Below are 19,872 nucleotides of genomic sequence, written 5' to 3' on the forward strand. Positions count from 1 at the left end.
CTGACAGAACTGATAGAAATGTTAATTTCAGGGGCACCTGGGTGGCTCAGTCGGTTGAGCGTCCGACTTCGGCTCAGGTCACGATCTTGCGGTCCGTGAGTTAGAGCCCTGCGTCAGGCTCTGGGCTGATGGCCCAGAGCCTGGAGCCTGCTTCCGATTCTGTGTCTCCCTCTCTCTCTGCCCCTCCCCCATTCATGCTCTGTCTCTCTCTGTCTCAAAAATAAATAAATGTTAAAAAAATAAATAAAATTAAAAAAAATAAATAAAAAAAATGTTAATTTCATTTAAATGTAACAAACCCTTTGCTAGTTCGACATGCTCTCCATTTTACAGATGAGGAAACATACTCAAAGACTAGATAATTTGCCCTTAATCACATGGCTGAAGGCAAATTCTGCAAGGGTCTGACTAATGTCAAAGCTCCTCCCGCTCAAACTTTTCCTAAACCATCTACTTGTAGAATCAAAATTTTGAATGCTCTCTGCTGGGTTTCCAGTAACTTTATTAGTAATATACTCACAAAAAGTGAAAGAAACCCCAACAAACCAAATTATTTATTTTAAATACAGATCAGTTCAGGGGTGCCTGGGTGGCTTAGTTGGTTAAGAGTATAACTTCGGCTCAGGTCATGATATCATGGTTTGTGGGTTTGAACACCACACTGGGCTCTGTACTGACAGCTCAGAGTCTGGAGCCTGCTTCATGTTTTATTTCTCCCTCTCTCCACCCCTCCCTCACTCACACTGTCTGTCTGTCTCTCAAAAATAAATAAACATTAAAAAAAAAATAGGGACGCCTGGGTGGCTCAGTCAGGTAAGCGTCTGACTTCAGCTCAGGTCATGATCTTGCAGTCTGTGAGTTCGAGCCCCGCGTCTGTGCTGACTGCTCAGAGCCTGGAGCCTGTTTCAGATTCTGTGTCTCCCTCTCTCTCTCTGCCCCTCCCCTGCTCACGCTCTGTCTCTCTCTGTCTCAAAAATAAATATTAAATATTTATAAAAATAAATATTAAAAAATTTTTTTAAAAAAAGGATCAGTTCACAGGAATATGGTATTGTAAGATTTGGAATGGATATCATAAACAGCAAAATATAGAATATGATTTATCAGATATAATTAATTTATTAAACCATCAAAAAGGATTTTAGAATGGGACATACTATATTAACATACATGTCCTATTACATCAAATCATAAGAAAATGACTACATATCTTGCCTCATTTTGTTCAATTATATCAATGTTAAATAAAAAGCTAACTAAATTATTTTTATTATATTAATTAAAGGGTGTGCCTGGCTGGCTCAGTTGGTGGAGCATGTGACGTTAGATCTCAGGGTTATGGTCTCAAGCCCCACATTAGGTGTGGATTACTTAAACCTAAAATCTAAAAAAATAAACACCATTTGGGTTTCTCTGCTAATCTCCCAGCTGAAATCAAGCTTTCAAAGAAATATTCTCTTGCTTAAATTTTATGCAGACCTGCAATACTTCTGCATTTTTAACTACAAGTTGCTAAGTGTCACTGGTGTAAAGTCTGCTCAGAATTACTACAGAGCAAAAATCAGAACAATTAAACTTTTAAAACCACTTGAAGGAAAAGGTGTTTCCTTCTAAAGCCACATGTTAATATTCTTTGTGATACCTTTAATAATAGTTTTGAACTTTTTATGGCAGTTCAAAAGTTTGGAAGGTGATTTTTCTTTCAAGCTATTTATCAGCATGGTTTTAACACAGTTGAGTCATCATGAGTTCAACCTACTGAGTCACCTGCTTACAGCATCTGCCAACCACAATTTACTAACTGCAGCTTCCTCAAACTTACAACTGAACAAACTCAAGAAGGTCTAGGAACTGTTTAATGTTTTCCAAAGCAGCAACTGAAAATGCTCGTTCAGAACAGCCCCTGTTTAAAAAAAAAAATGAGACCAAAAAACCACCAACTTCCTTGCTCTGAATGAGTACTCCCCTATGGCAGTCTCACTCTACCTTGTATTCCCCCTTCCTGGTAGGAGAGGGAGTTCAACCTAAGGAGGACATAAAATTATATGCTGGCTTAGTATTTTTAAATAAGTAGTATTCTACTAAAAATAATTCCTAGGTACCAACTAATACTGAGCTGGAGTATATATACAATTGTGCCAATAACTATCCTGATTGTACATGGTGAACATTAACTTTAATAAAATATTTAAAAAGTATAAAATGAAAGTATAATTTCAAAATTAGTATCACACCGCGTACTACTTGGGGCTGACTTTCACTATTTCCAATTTCCACCATTTCCAGCTACGGAGGTGATAAAAGTATGAACTTGGAGAACTAGTGTACTATACTTCTCTTCTCAGAAATCCAGTGCAAACTGGTAACATCAACAAATCTTATACCTTAACAGACTTAGATCTGCCAAGTGACTTATCTTTTATCATATGACCCCTATTTAAATCTATCTGTTCTCTTCATTAGGATCTGGTAGAGTAAATGCAAATATATGAGAAATGTGTTAAGTTATTCAGAAAAAAAGAAGGAGTTAAAACTACAACTCTTAGGGATCATACACAGAACATCTTAATTACCTAGTACTGCTAAGGAAGACAGTATGGCACCATGTACTTCACAATGATTAGCAATCATTGTTTTGCTATTCCTAAAAGGAGAAGTTTAGCTCATCTAAAAATCTAATCAGAAAAGGCAAGGGGGGCACTTGGGTGACTCAGTCGGTTGAGCATCTGACTGCGGTTCAGGTCATGATCTCAGTTTGTGAGTTCGAGCCCCACATCAGGCTCTGTGCTGACAGCTCAGAGCCTGGAGCCTGCTTCAGACTCTGCCCCTCCCCCCGCTCTCTGTGTCTCTTTCTTTCAAAAATAAACAAAAACATTAAAAAAAAAAGAAAAAAGGGATGAGAACATAACAAAGTGTGTTAAACAATATGGTTTGTCTACAAAAAGGGAAGTTTTAAAAGGTAACTGAGAGAAATAAGAAAATTTATCAAAAATACTAATAGTGAAAGTATTTCTATAGTTCCTTCACTAAATAGCATACTAAATACAATTTAAGCTTGTCATCAGTATTCATGGTTATCACCATCATTGATTATTCTGACTGACTCACTCATAATTCTTAATTGATGTAAAGTGTTGTTCCCTCTCTATCAAAGCATTCCAAAAAGACAAAATTTGAGTTGTAACTATTTTTTAGTTTCTTTTGTACCCTCGTGTGCTCTCAGGTTCCCAATCTACTACCATCATCCCACGTTAAAAATCCTCCTTTTGGATTCTCCTGTTCTGTGGTAGAGGAAATCAGATTAGACAGCTTGTTGGAATTATGGTGGGACTAAGAGGCTCCCTATGAGCAAAATTTTTAGGAATAGATTTCATTCGATAAGATTTTGAACACCAGGTGTCTATTAATTACTATGTGAAGAAACTGGCAACACATATGAGTTTAGGCCCTTGATGATCTTAACAAGTCTGTAGGAACAGGGACTAACACAATTCACTGCAATACAGATTAAACAGAATTTTACATATGCTACAGAGGAGAGACAAAGATAGTGGGGAAGAATCTAGCTAGGTGTATTGGGAAAGGTATCACAGAAGAGGAGATATTTGAGTTGGGACTTGAGAAAAGCATGGACACCTAGAACTTTGGAACTTTAAAAATTCAAGGACACCTGCCAGGCTCTGGGAGATCAGGAAAGGACTTTCAAAAAGAAGGAAATGTAGGTGCAGGCACATACAGATGACACAGTATGGCCTATGTGGAGACGTGTAAGTACACTGGTATGAACCGAGTGAGGACAGGGGATTAGGTGAGTAGGAAGACTAAAGATTAGGTGAGTAGGAGAGCTCTGTAGTAGACCAGCAAGATGAGAATGAAAGCCTGACAATTAAGATGAGGATAGCATGGACACAGTGATGCTACAGCAGAATCAAAAATATTTGAAGGCCAATAAATAAGGGCAAATGCAGAACATAAAAATTCCCAGGTGTCTTTTTGAGTGACAAAACAGGGTTGATATGTCATGCCATTTAGCCAGGATACAGAAGGACTGGGAAGAATGACAAGGTCTGAGTGCTGAAACTTAGCACAGCAGAGAGTAGAATATATGGGTTTTACCTGCTCAATGACATCTACTGAGACGACAATTTATTTGTTTATAAATAAGTCTTATTTATAAATAATTATTTTAATATTAACATTAAATATAATTGATTTAATAAAAATTATTTTATATATATGCATCATGATAGTCTCTCATTCCTGATGTTGTTGAGAACTTGTAACAATTTAGAATGTCAACTGTGAATTAGAATCAACTATATATATATAAAACTTTCTTGTTTATATATGTATACGCATTTAGGGATGAAAATAATATGATATATGGAATTTGCTTTAAAATAATACATAAGAAAAAAATAACAAATAAAATAATACATGAGGAGGTGCCTGGCTTGCTCGGTCAATACAGCATGACTCTTGATCTCAGGGTTGTTAAGTTTGAGCCCCATGTTGATGTAAAGATTACTTAAAAAAATAAAATCTTATTTATTTATTTATTTGTTTGTTTGTTGATTTAATGACTGCGTGAGTGAGAGAGGGAGGGAGGAAAGAGAGAATCTTAAGCAGGCTCCATACTCAGCACGGAGCCAAATGTGGGCTGGATCCCATGAGCCTGGCTGGGATCATGACCTGAGCCGAAATCAAGAGTCAGACACTTAACAGACTGAGGCACCCAGGCATGCCCCAAAAAAAAATCTAAAAAAAAAAAAAAAAAAAAAAAAAATGTATGAGGAACAGTAAGAGGAAACAATTTTGGCCATTTATTGGTAATTGTTAAAAGTGGATGACAGGTACATGGGAATTCATTTTACTCTTCTATGTCTGTATGTTTTAAATTATCTGAGAAAAAAGTTTTATCATATCACACTTCTGCTAAATACCCTCCAAAAGCTTCCACTTCAGTTTTAATAAGAACAAAAACCAAAGTATAATAGCCTAAAAAACCCTACTTAATCTATCTTTCTTATTTCATTTCCTATTCATCTCTATATAGTTGTCTTCTTGTTATTCTATGAATGCTTTCATTTTAGAATCTATTTTTCTGTTCCAGTTAATACTTCCTATCAGGTTTTATTTTCCTCTATAGCACTTACAGTCTCCTAATACACTAAAATACTTACTTTGCCTGCTATTTCTTCTCACTACAAGGTAAGCTATATGAAAGCAGGAAAATTTTTTTGTTTTGCTCATGGTTGTACTTTAACTATCAGAAATAGTGCCTGGGACATAGCAGGTGCCCAATAAATATTTGTAAAACTGCATCAGTTATAGAAAAGGGGAACACATTTCTGATAGGAGAAAAACGGAGGTAAGGCAAGGTGCAAAAACAGGTTTGAGGGCAGGAAGTTAAGGGGGTTCCTGCTTGTAACCTACATTTCCACTGTGCTGCAGGAGAAAGGTCTTCTATTAAGAGAAAAGGAGGAAGCTAAGTAGAACAGTGATAATTTAAAATAACTACTTTAGGAAATGCAAACTCAAGGAACATAGAAAAGGATGCCAACTGGTACCAAAGGATCAGCTGAGATCAGACACAATACAATGACACCAAAATACATGGGGGTATTTTTCTCCTGCTTAAGTCTTAAAGCTTTTAAGCATTGGGCAAGGCTTTCCAACAGAATTTTCTGTAATAATGGAAATGTTATATATTTGTATTGTCCCACATATGGCTATTTGAGTACTTGAAAAGTGGCTGGTCTAACAGACAAAATTTTAAGTTTACTTTTACTTAATTTAAATTCAAATAGTCACATGTGACTAGTGGCTATCAATAATGGGTAGTGCATTTTTAGGGTGTAAAAATGAAGAAAATAAATGGTAGAGGACTATTCTAGGATCAGAAATTAAAAGGCAGATGTGGCAGAAAGACAAAGGCATAAGGGAGTTAAAGTGTTGGTAAGAATGGCTAAAATAATATACCACAGAAGTATCTTGGCTGAAAAAAATGAAAAGAAAACTCGAAGGGGCGCCTGGGTGACTTAGTTAAGCGTTGGACTCTTGATTTCGGTTCAGGTCATGGTATCCCAAAGTCATGGGATCGAGTCATGTGTTGGAGCCTACCTGGGATTCTCTTTCTCCCTCTCTTTCTGCCCCTTCCCTGCTCGTGCTCTCTCTCTCAAAATAAATTAGATATTAAAAAAGAAAAGAAAAGAAAGTAAAACTGGGAAAATACAGGAAATTCTCCAAATATACGACCCACTGGTAAAGTTGTAAAGTCTGTGAATGAGATTTATTTTGTCTGCTTAGGGTTTTAAGAAGTTGCTACTTCTTCCCCCCCAATTTTTTTAATGTTTATTTATTTGTCAGAGAGGGAGAAAGAGTGCGAGCAGGGGAAAGGGCAGAGAGAGAGGGAGACAGAATCTGAAGCAGGCTCCAGGTTCTGAGCTGTCAGCACAGAGCCCAACGCGGGACTTGAACTCACAAACCACGAGATCATGACCTGAGCCAAAGTAGGCACTTATCCAACTCCGCCACAGAGGTGCCCCAAAAAGTTACTTCTTCTAATGAGTCTCTTGAAAGTACACATATCATGAACTGAGATTTACCCAACCAGACATATTTATTTTTGAACTTCTAGCATATTTATTCTCTTTATCCCCAATTCTATAGGGCATAATGTACTTCCATATACACTATCTCATAGACAATGGCAACACTATCATGAGGCAGGTATTACATATCTAATTTCATATATGAAAAATAAATTCTTAAGTGGCTACATGCTTTGCCCAACATTTCATAATTAGAAGCAGAGTTGGGATCTGAGTCCAAATTCGCCTGTTGTTCTACTACCAAATTCTGATACTTTAATAGATGTAAATGTTTTCTTCCACACCAAAGGGCCAAAATTCCCTAATAAGATACATTTTAGATATGTGTATATATGCAAACGACTACATTGTAATCTTAAAAACAAAATTTCAAAACTTTGGCAGCTTATTAATTGATGTATGCTGATTTTCCCTCTTTATTTTTAAATTTGATTCACTGTAAACTATTACTGGCACTAGGGGTGCCTGGGTGGCTCAGTCAGTTAAGCCTCTGACTTCAGCTCAGGGCATGATCTAACAGTTCATGAGTTCAAGTCCTGCATTGGGCTCTCAGCTATCAGCACAGAGCCCACTTGGAATCTTGTGTCCCTCTCCTTCTGCTCTTCTGTCTCTGTCTCTGTCTCTCTCTCTCTCTCAACAAATATATATATTGGCACTAAATCAGATACAGTAATGTCCATGGAGTTTAGGGGCAAAAGGCAGAGTTACCCAAGTTGTACCATGATCGATATCGAATTCATAAAAAATTTTGGTACAAATATGTATACTTATGCCTATGTGTAGAATAAGACAGAATGGGAAAGAGGAAGTGATCAAGACCAATAAAAACAAACCAGTAGTTCTGTCTGCTCCTTTACAGCACTGGTAGTGAGCATCATTAATTAACTACACCCTTGGCCAGAGCAGAGTCTCATAATCCTTCATAACACAAACAACATGCTATTTAGATGATACCAACTAATGCCAAGTTTGCTCGACTGACATAATGTGTATGCAATAAACATTAAGAAAAATTCTCAACAATGAACTTTGTTAAGTATTGGAAGGAATCATTAACATGTGATAGAACTTAATTCCTTGAAAACAGAAGTGGATGTGGGAGAAACAAGATTAAAAAACTATCCTTCCCAGGTGCTCTAGGTATTGTGTTTTTAAAGCCTACATACTGGATAATGCCTTAAAGACCTATAAGTTTGAGGTCTATTACATACATGAGGAGGCTTTACCTATTCAGATTTTTTATTCACCCCTGTTATACAGAATTTTTCTATTTCCAGACATGGCTATTCCATGAATGGCAGTGGGGAGAGGAGTTATTAATTGGTAATAATATCATGTTATTCCCTTATAGGGTACCTGACACACAGGCAAAGAACATCTAGGAAAACATTGGATTTTTAAGATCTGTTACTATAGGCATCCCTATTTAAGTGCAAATCTGATGGAAAAACAGGACCCATTTATGATTAATAACCTCTATCAAATGACTAGGTATAAAGATCTCAAGAGAATGTGAGTGATACAAGAATTTGATCTAGAATGAAACTGGGTTGGTAGGGGAACCACTGATAGCCATGAGAAAACATCACACTCTTGAGACTCAAGAAGCAGAACTATGGTAACATTCAGAAAGGAATGACAGAGGGTGCCTGGGTGGCTCAGTTGGTTAAGCGTCCGACTTCAGCTCAGGTCATGATCTCACAGCTCGTGAGTTTAGCCCCGCGTCGGGCTCTGTGCTGACAGCTCAGAGCCCAGGGCCCGCTTCAGATTGTTTCCTTCTCTCTACCCCGCCCCTGCTCATGCTCTGTCTTTCAAAAATAAATAAACATTAAAAAAAAATGGATACTTTAAAAAAAAAAAAAGGACTGACAGATACTTTCTTCTCACATTTTAGGGTGTTGGCAGTGGCTGGTCGGCCACTGTCTGCAGACCACTTCTAAGCTGATTTGACAAGACTGTTTTGAAGGTTTCTAACCTTTCCAGTTTTCTTAATCTACACCCTAATAGTTTGAAATAAAGAGGAAAGGATGTGTGAGGAAGTTTTTCTTCTATTAGCATAACAGAGATGCTAAAGACACTTAACTGTACCAAAGCCAAAGATGCCTACCATCCTACAATTCATTACAAAGCAAAGAATCAAGTATCAGCAATACCTGTGACAGTTAATATTGTGTGTTACTTTGGCTAGGCTATGATGCCACAGTCTACATGTTGCTGTGAAGGTATTTTTCAAATGTGATCAACGTTTCAATCGGTAGAATTTGAGTTAAGCATATTACCCTCCATAATATGTGTCGGCCCAATCCAATCAGTTGAAAGCCTTATAAGAAAGCAAGAAGGAGGTTTTTTAAAGAGGAAAGAATTCTGCCTCCATACTGCCTTTAGATTCAAAATCAATCTTGCCAGAATTTCCAGACTGCTGGCCTGCCCTGTGGATTTCAGACTTGCCAGCCCCCACAATTACATGAATCAATTCCTTAGAACTCCTCCCTCTACTTCCTTTCTCTCTACACATGTTTGGGGTGTGTGCACGTACGTGTACACACACACACACACACACACACACACACACACTCTATTGGTTTTGTTTTGCTAGAGAATCCTAATACAGTACTCTATTGAGAAATAATACTATTAGCTTTACATATCTCTTTCCCATCTTCTAAACCCTTGCCTTCTGAAAAAAATAAATAAAATAAAAGCAAGAAAAAGAAACAGGCAAAACTCTGGTATTACTGCATCAGTTGATTCCACAGCACAGACGCTATGAATGTGCCTCAATTTTAGAACCTTCAGCATGTAGCTATAATTATGTCTCTCTCCCGACTTGAAAGAGAACAAAGTATTTTATCTGTCTTAAATTCCTAGTACTAGCCAAGTGACTGGCAAACAGCAATAAATGAATGACTATATCTTAAGACTGATTAGGTGTGTCAGAAAATTTCACCAGTTCAGCAGAATAATATACTTTAATTATAATTTATCTTTAGGGTTAAACAATCACTTGGACAAATTAAGTAGTTGTAGAAAAGTGAAAAAAAGTGGTACCTCAAGTAATCAACAGTGTGTACCTCAAGTTATCAACAGTGTAAGGACAGACATATAGACTAAGGAAATAGAACAGAGAGCCCAGAAATAAAATTTTAGAATCCATGGTCAACTGGTTTTCAACAAGGGTGCGAAGACCGTCCAACGGGAAAAAGACCATTCTTTTCAGTAAATGGTTCTGGGAAACTTAGATATCCACATGCAAAAGAACTAAGTTGGACCTTTACCTTATGTCCTATAAAAAAATTAATTAAGAAGGAGTCAAAGACCTAAATGTAACAACTAAAACCTCAAAATTCTTAGGAGAAATTTGTTATGATGTTGGAGTTGGTAAACATTTCTTGTATAGAATAGTAAAAGTACAGGCAACAGGAAAAAAATAGGCAAGTTGGGCTTCATCAAAATTAAAAACTTTGTACATCAAAAAACACTTTTGAGAGAGAAAAGACAACACAAGAATGGGAGAAAATGTATGCAAACAATCCATATCTGATAAGGGACTGATAAAACTCCTGGCCTCAACAACAAACCAACAACTCAATTCAAAAAATAGGCAAAGAACTTCATACCCACAAGGATAGCTATTAAGAGGGCCACCTGGGTGGTTCAGTCTTTAAGCATCTGACTCCAGCTGAGGTCATGACCTCCCAGTTCAGGAGTTCGAGTCCCACATCAGGGTACTGTTAGTGCAGCGCCTGCTTGGGATTCTCTGTTTCCATCTCTCTCTCAAAATAAATAAATATACTTTAAAAAATTAAAAAAATAAAAAGTAATCTCTACACCAAAGATGGGGCTCGAAATCACAACCCCAAGATCAAGAGTCACATGCTGTAATCACTGAGCCAGGCAGGTGCCCCAAGGACTCCATTACTTTCCAATTTTAATCTTGAGTAAATCTAGGACTTCAGGACACCTGTACGCACAAGAGAGAAAACTGAGCAGCTGAGAAAATAGGGAGAGTGCAAAATATCTTGAATAGCTGTTTGGGTTCTCTATCTATGGAAGGAGTGAATCTGAAAATGATGCACAGATCTGGAGTACAGCTAGACGCCAGTGTTTGAAAAGTCTAGGGAAATTGTGCACACAATAAAATTAAGAAAAAATTTAATCTTATTATTTAGGAAGGATGTCAACTCTAAGAAAAATAACAAAGTGACAAACAATGATGCTAGCTACTGTGTGAACCGCGATGCCAAGTCACAACTTCCTTAAACCTCACTTTCTTTGCCTATAAAAATTGCTATCATATATTCTCTCCCTTCCTCATAATCCTTCCACCTTCCCCTTTCGGACTTTCATTCTCCTACACTCTATCTCTACTTTTACAAAGAAACACAAATATTAGTTCTAAAAGGTCTTGGGGGTGGGGGGCAGGTGGGCAAATTGACAATGACACACACAAGTCACATGGAAACTACTATTATGAGAAGCAAAACCTATGAGTAAGCAGAAGAAACCTGTCTGCAGAAAGGACACTGAGGAAGAGGGGAAGAAGGAATATGTGACTTGAGTTCCTGACTTTCTAGTTCCTAATTCCATTCCAAATAAGGTTCAGCTGTACTTTCCTGCTACAGATATCCATGACACTGCCTGTTGTATCTTTTTAACACCCCCACCCCCTTTTTATTTAAGCTAGTTTAAGTGGGATTCTACTTTGCCACCTATGCATTTGTAAGTTAGGCTTCTCATAGACTTGTTACGAATTAAATAAATTAATATATGTACCCTGAAAACATTATACACACAATTAAGATAATACAATGTTTTCCTCATAAAGATAACATAAGGACTTACAAAAATAATGCACATGGAAACATTTTGCAAATTTTTGAACTTTACAAATGTAAAATATTAACACACTAAAATAAAATTTTGAGATTTTAAAATAATATGGCTATGCCTTAGTAAGAATTTGCAACTGGGTAAAAGGAATAAATAATATCAACCTATTTTGACTGGCAGAAAGAAACTAGAAAATCTTTCTCAATGGTAACTAGTGACGGCTTAGGATCCTTTGAATCTGGTGTCTAGAAGCATAATTTTACATACTTTAAATTCATAACAGCAGTCACAAAAAAATTACAAAGAGACTGGCAGATTTTTCAGCATATGATCATAGCAGATTTGGGACCAAGAGAGAACTATTGCAGACTGTGACTTATAAATGTTTTTAATCTGAATATTGCAGAACAGCTCATACTTGCGCCAAATTTCAGTCAAAATAACATGTTCCTGGACTCCATGGATACATTTTCAACACACCAAGTTTTGCAACCAATTTTCACAAATGAAGAACTCCCTTTTTAATGGCAGCAGAAATGCATTTAGATAAATCAACATACCTGATTTGTGGGACTTTAAGAAGCATATTTTATAATTACTTTTGAAATTATGGTGATATAAAAATCAGGTAGGTGGGACATAAAAGTACTTTTAAACAGAATGTAGTGAAAAACTACTGAATATTAAAACATTATGTACCAACTTTAAATTTTAAAAAAGCCTACTTAAATGAGGAAGTTCAGTGGACTGTTTTAGCTACTGGTTCCCCTTTTCTTGTAGTCCATCCTACTTTCTAGGCTTCAGCTTGGCTCCACTATTGCAAGCTGTCACTTTTGCCTAGAAATGGAAGAAAGCCAAGTACTACACAATAGCAGCTTCCTGCTTTGGCCTGTCTTCTAGACCACCCCCAGGCCAATGCCTGCCCACAGATGCTGATCCTACCACGCCAAAAATCCACCAACAGTCAGTTCACAGCTAGGGCTATGATCCTGTATTTTTTTTTTTTTTTTTTTTTTTTTTTTACACTCTTGGCAGAATATATATTCCACAATCTCACAGTTCTCGTTTTCACTGACTTTATGGCAACAAAGCACCTCTAAATTTCAATCAAATGTTAATATGAATGCAAAGGGAGTGAAAAGGGAGATGCATAAAAAAACTCAGGGACTAATTGAGAATGTGCTCAACTTCTTTCTGTCAAAATATAAATCAGAAACAGATATAGAAAAATATAGGCTAAAGGTTCTCTCAATAAGTACCATTAATACACACAATTCTGTTATTCTAATCCTGTATAATTTTGATTTGCATCTGGCACTGTCTGACTCATTAGTTTTCTCTTTTGAGATAAACCTGGAGTTAAGTCGAATGTCTCCTACCCCTGAAACTAAAATAATTAGTCAGCGATAAACTTGTTTAGGTTAATGTTGGTCAGAAATGGTTGTTTTTTTCACCTTGAGCAAGTTCACAGAACTGTTAGTGTTGAGAAGGAACTTCAAAGGTCATATAGTCTAACAACTTATTCAATGCTTAGAGGGCTTCCAAAACATAGTACTGTGTCCACATGGCTTCTCACCAGAGCCAAATAAAGAAAAACAATTCTGTAACTTCCTGAATAACACTTATGCTTTTTGAGATAAAAATAACTATCAGCAGCAAATGGAGCTTAAGACTTTCCCTGTGGGAAAAAAAAAAAAGGTAAGAGAGTTTTTTGGAGGGGTAGTATCACACAAGGGTTCTGTATCTTTTCTAAAACCATTTTCTTAAAATAATACTTTTAAGTCACCATAGAATCTTATCTAAATGGTGTGGGGGGGCATAGAGAAGAAACACTACTACAAAGATATGTTGTTACAAGCTGACCATGGCTTGTACAGACAGCTAACAAGTTTATCTACAATCAGATGTAGAAAGAAACGGTAAGAGATCCAGAGACAACAAATAAGACAGATTGTTAAAAGAGGTGCAGATGGTGGAAGACAAATATCCAATGGTTATGTATCATAAGAGAAAGGAGTTTCAAATATCTAGATACCATCTATAAAGAGAAATAAAGAACATGTCTAAATAGGTACCTTCTCCTGAGCAATTTGTATGTAGTAATAACTCCTAAATATGTCATTTCATTTAATCTTTCTAACAACTCTGAGGTAGAGAACAGCTTTATCTTATACATGAAGAAACCATTTATTTAGAATGCTTAAGACTTTCCCAATGTCACATAGCTAGCAAATGGCGAAGCTAGGATTTGAAACCATGTCTGCATGAACTGACTTCAAAACTCTTTCTTAACCATTATGCTATACTGACTGTCTAGGACAAAAGACTCTAAATGAAGACCCAATCAATTAGCTGCTTCTGATGTGTATAATAACCAGATGCCACTGTTAATGTAGAAAATTTTGTTACTCTCTTGCTTCAAAGCTTCCAATGATTCATTTGGCCTACAAGATAAAATTCACTAATAACTGTACTTAACAACCCTTTTCCTCTTTTATCTGACCCCACAATACTTATTAATGTAGTGTGAGGTCTACTATTCAAAGTCAAATGCTCTTCTCCAGCTGGGCTGATCCTCTACTGTCTTCTGCATCTACCTCCTTTCCTTACTGATGGATCATGCTATCCATCCTGCCAAATGTCTGGCCTTACTGTTCTTATTTTTCACTTCCATCTCCCTTCAAATGAATCCCACTCAAATTCTACTTCCTTCATGAGACTTTAACTATTTCAAGCTCTACTGATTTCTCTTTTCTTCGTTTTCCTAGTCTTTACTATGTATTTTTGGCTCCTTAAATCGAGTCTATTTTTAATATAAGTTCTTGCTGTGAATTATAAACACCTTGAAAAAAAGTACTAGGACTTAGTATATCAATTTTTTAAACCATTAAGCACCTAGCAGGATGCTGTGCACAGGGAAACCACAGAATTTAAATAACTGTTAAATGAATGAAGTCAGCTGGGATGTTTCCAAGATCAGACATCAAAAAATTTTAAGGGTAAGTCAAAGGGAAGTAGAGTCTAAGCATAAAATTTCCATTTAAAGACTCCTTTCTGGGGAAGTATCAAGTGAGTCAATAGTCAGTGGAACACAAAGAGTTTTAGCCTCTCTCTCTGCTCTGGGCTGGTTTCTCCCTCTCTCAACTACACTGTAGATGCTCTCATTCTTGGGGGCTGGGTGCGTATGTGTGTGTTCCACTCCCATATTCTAAAAGGCATGCTTTCCAGTGTTTCTTATAAATTTCTATAAAACATATCTCTTAATAGAAAGTTCAGTTATCATGAAAAAACCTAATTTCTTTCTTTAAAACAGTAACAACGACAACAACAGTTTGTTGGGCAGTATCTGGAAGTCCATTTATTTTTTTTCTTTTAGTTCATTAGATTAATGGGAAGCAGTAATTTGATACCAGGAAGAGAACAAATCAGAGAGGAATTCTGGGAAAGAAGCATTTATATAACTATACTAATAAATCCTGTACCCGGCAAAAATACCATTTCCTCTATAGGGATGTTAGTCTTAAAATGATAGACCTACACTATAAATTGAAGTGAGGGTAAAGAAAAGTTTAAAAAATATTTTTTTTCTCTACCCACCAAAGTAATACTAACATGAAGTTCTGTTTACTTCCTTCTGTAAACTATCAGTACCACCACAGTACCCTGGGGAATAAATCTGTTCATGAAATGAATTACTACCAACAAGATTTTCAAAATTTTGTCAGTAGCTCATTTATGTCAAGTGTTTAATTCAACAAAATATAACATCTGGCTAGTAACAACTAAACCAGCAGTTATTGTTCACCTTAGCTGACTGAGGACTAAATTTTACCTCACTAATATTATCTCATCTTGGTTGTAAAGCAGTTCCAAAGTCCATAGGACAATAACAAAAGTTTATAAGGAAAAAATACAGGTCTCTGCTACATTCCACTCCCAAACTACTGGTAATTTATCCTAGGCAATCATTTGAGCTATTTTTAGTAAACCAGATGTGTTGGGCAACAGCTACCTTAGGGATATTCTGAAACCAGAGCCAATAAATTTGTATCGTCAATGATGTAAAACTTATGGGTCAAAATGGACTCAAACAGGGATAACAACCTTTTCACTGAGCAATACAGAAATGACAGATACACAGATGTGACACAGTCCAGACACATTCATTAACTAAATATTTTAAGACTCTTCTCTGTTCAAGTCTTTAAGCAATTTTTAGCCCAGGTACTAAGAAAATACTGAGGTTTGCTCCACCTGTTCCCTTTTTCTTCAACCAGCAATTCACAGCACAGTAGTACTATATCTAATATTTAGTAAAGCAATTCAATGTGTACATTCTATGATGACAGAAACTGCAGCATTAATAGTCCTATCCCTAAACTTTTATCACTTTATTATGACCCAGAATTTCAAAAAGGATCTTTCCTTCAGGTCTGTGATGAATCTACCTTATAGTAGGAAAAATACCTCATTACTACAATGAATTTTAATACACAAGAAGACAAACATAGGGTATAAAGTTGAACAAGCACATTCTGCTTCAAATCTCTAATGGTTTTAAAGCAGTGCCCTTGGTATTATCCCTTTATTACATTTAAAAACAAAGAGAATCGTGATCCCTAGAAAATACTGGACTAACAAGCCAGACCAACCCAGATTTGTTGAGATGAGTCATGTACAATTTTCAGGTAAGAAATAATCTCTTCTATATCCTCTATGAAGCAACCAACCTGAAAACTGCAGGTGTGTGCATGGCCAGAAGCCAAAATTCTGAACAAGATGATTTCAAAATCATGCTAAGAGTTCAATGTTCATATTTCATTATCAAACTTTTTTACATGAACTTGATAAAAAACTTCAAATTTTAATGTTTTTTAAAATTTTCTGTAATCACCCTCCAAAGAAAAGCAACCATACCACACAAAAATAATAGCAATTAACAAAACAAAAACAAAACCCCAAACTATGAAAGGCATCTTTCAGAATCAATAATTTGATTTTTTCCTCCTTCTTCCCAGCCAGTTGAAAGACAGAGTAGAATGTGCAGAGTTCCCTCCTACTTCCTCTCTTTTCCCTTCCCCCTCTACTTCAAAGAAAGTTAACTGCAGCCAGGCATGATCAGGAAATCTGAAAGGAGGAAGCAGAAACTCATTTGTGTGCATAAGGAAGGAAAAAAAACAGAATTAACAATACCATGCTGCTACACTGACCTAATTAATATGCATAGATTATATTATTTAGAAGATATTGGTTTGGTTTTTCTCCTCATTCAAGTTTCTTTCCAAAAGAGTGAAAACTACGATTGTACCCCAATTCCCCAACTACATGCCACCTAAAAAAGTGACCAGATCAACTTTAATACGTGGCATGTGATACTCAATGCACTGAAATCAGAGGTTAAGTGTAGGATTCAAACCAGTGACCTAAAAGTGAAATGATCTATATTCATCTTGGTTTCCTAACCACTACCTTAAACAATGTTACTTTCCTGATATATCAAAAAATAGGGCTGTACAACTATATAAAGGAAATTAAAGGGAGCATACTACTACAGAATAAAATGCTGAGAATGCAAGGAGAAAGACGGTAGGTGGGAATTCCCACTATAAAAACATTTGTGAGAATTTTTAGAACAAAAGTTATGTGTACTCATCACTCCATACACAAAGGCCATTTCTAAGGAAGGTTTTCCTCCATCACACTTAAGAAGTCTATAAAGGGTAATTAACATCTAGATTCAGAAGAAATTGCCTCATGCAATTTAAAGAAATGAGAAAAAAATAAGGAGAACATTTAAAAAACGTGTTCAATTTTCCCCCAAACTCCCTTTGACTTATATAAGGTTACCCTAAAGTTAAGATATGTCAAGACACTATTTACAAAATCTATGCCAGTAACAGCTGCCATGTTTAAGATGCCAAGGAATTTAATGTACTGTTTGGACAAGTGGTTAGAGAAAAGCATTCTGGGATAAAGCCACTCTAATTACATGAACTCTAAAATTGTTTCCTTTATTGTGAATGTAGCTAGCTATATTTCACAAACTCATCTAAATAAATAAATTTGAAAAACTAGACTGAGCCATCCTAGGTATGTGGAGTACATTTTCATTCAAAATGTTACAATAGGTGTCTATCATTTACATATTAGAGAAAATATCCTTACATTTTTTTTAACCAGATTAATAAGACACTAAATCTATTAAAATACACATAAAATAGCTCTATTATAGATCAGCTATTACTTTTAAAACTCCTAAGAAATTCTAAAATTAAGGTATGCTGGATCCCTGAGTCAAGTGCTGTTAGTATAATTCCTTCTGATTTTTTAAAACTGAGAACTCAGATTTGTGAAAGACAAATGGTTAAAAAGGTCAAGAGAAATCACTTCACCTTTAGAAGACACAGTATTCTTCTAGGTTAGAGATCAACTGGCCTATACTAGCAGAGCAATACAAACAGCTTACTAACAAAGACAATCATACAGTTCACCAAATTAAAATAAGACTTTAGCTCTTGTGGTTTGTTTTTTAAATAAAATTATGTAATTAATCAGAATCTAAAAGCTTAACATGTAAAAAACAAAAAGTCACCCCAAAACCCCTATAAAATGTTAGCACATTCTTTCAATGATTATAATTTTAATAAACATGTTGTGGAGTTTTAGGCCACCTGGCAAAAGAGTTTATTTTTAAAAGTAATTTCTACATAATGATTTCACTTCTCTAAATCAAATCCAAGCTGAAACTTCCAAAGTGCTGCTAATCAGCAACCACAAAATTAAAACATTAAGGGCTGGGAGGTTCCTTTGATTTTACTAGACTCATCCAGTCTAATTCCCACTAAAAGACTGTTAGAAATGAAGTTATAATAAGGCCTAGAGTTAAGCTAAATGGCATTCACAATTATAAACAAAACAAAATAAAACCCAAGGGAAAAGCTCAACACCTCCAATATTATACCGGAACTTGCTATGAATTTTTAGCTATAAATACTGTAAACAAAGAACAAAAAAGCTAACAGTACAAAAACCAGGTCATTTAATGAAATAAGAAAAATAATGTGAAAGGACAAATATCTTTGTAGACTTCAAAATAACATTTAACTCAGGAACTATCATCCCATTCTGGTAGATCTAACAGAAGATGCACATAACTACTCTAATTCCCTAAGTATTATAACTCCACACACAACAAATCACTGCTCATTAATTCAGCTCTTGTTCTTTCCATGGAAACGATGCCTCTATATTTTATTTTCGGAAAACAGTAACTATTCTGAAATGAAATAGGAGTACTGACTTTCAGCTCCATTAAAAAAAAAAACGTCAAGCTAGTTCACTCATCCTTTCTTTCAATGCAATTATATTATTTTAATCACTTAAGTGATTTTTACTTAAGTAAAAAATGCATGAAAGAGATTTAATTCAATCTGAAATCCAAATATATAAAGAAAACAAACTGCTGTTCATTTTTACTTATACCTTAAGAAACTAACCGACAACTTCACTAGAAATTTTAAAACTCACTTAGTCTATTTTTGATAGGAGTTTCTTCACATGATTTCTATCTTAAGGTCTACTAGAAAATATTTTTCCAATTAAATGTATTTGTATTCAGACTGTAACTGGGAACTAAAATTTAGAAAATGAACAATTCAATTAATGACAGTCTAATGGAAACTTCTCAGTTAAAAAGAAAAAGAACTACTATTACTATATGCATAAACATTAATCTCATTTAATTACATTAATTGACCCAATTCTTAATCTTTAGAGCTTGGAGAAAAGGTAATTTATACTAATATCTAACCAGTTATTTTCTAACAATGAACATTATTTATAATGGTAGGGACTTAATTTTGCTCACTTGTGTATTCCCAGTGACAGAATGCTGCCTGGCTCATAGTTAAGTTCTCGGTATATAAATCTGTTGACTGGATAAATTAACCATTTATCCTATAATTAAAATTTATTGAAAGCACTGGGTTTCTTGCACACTACATGTTAGTTCAAACTGACTATTTAAAAGAATATCTACATTACCAGTGAAGTTTAAAGATTAGCTAACTTTTAAAAGCAACCTAAAATTTCTTACCTGGTAGGGTTGAAAGGCACTATCTTCAGTTAAAAAATCCAGTTGTTTATCTACAAGGAATTCTACCGCAGTGATTGAACTGGGTATACTTTTTTCAACCAGGGGTTTGAAAGTCTGGTAAAAGAAAAAAAATTTATAATGGTTATTTTCTGGGTTTTATATTCAAATACGAAGGGTATATATGAATACAACGTATAAATGTCATTATTACAATGGTTTTAGGATACCAATTAACATTAGTTTTTATATTATAATCTAAATGCTTTTATCCATACAATATTTTGTATTTGAAAGGAATGAAGTAGATGTAGAGGTTGTTTATTTTAAAAATCA

General features: G+C 35.4%; 1 protein-coding gene across 10 annotated transcripts in view; it reads right to left on the bottom strand.

Moving 5' to 3' along the window:
* Window positions 1-19,872, bottom strand: part of JMJD1C (jumonji domain containing 1C) — a 318,019-nt gene that overhangs the window by 65,247 nt on the left and 232,900 nt on the right. For all 10 annotated transcript variants that reach the window (XR_007460906.1, XM_049646138.1, XM_049646136.1 and 7 more), the window contains one exon: window positions 19,540-19,653. Coding sequence is in view for 5 of the 10 variants with exons in the window: in XM_049646136.1 (XP_049502093.1) it covers window positions 19,540-19,653 (114 nt within the window). In the remaining 5 variants the exon portion in view is untranslated. The remainder of the gene's footprint in view (window positions 1-19,539; window positions 19,654-19,872) is intronic.

Source organism: Panthera uncia, chromosome D2 (genome assembly GCF_023721935.1).
Source record: "Panthera uncia isolate 11264 chromosome D2, Puncia_PCG_1.0, whole genome shotgun sequence".
Taxonomy (NCBI): Eukaryota; Metazoa; Chordata; class Mammalia; order Carnivora; family Felidae; genus Panthera; species Panthera uncia.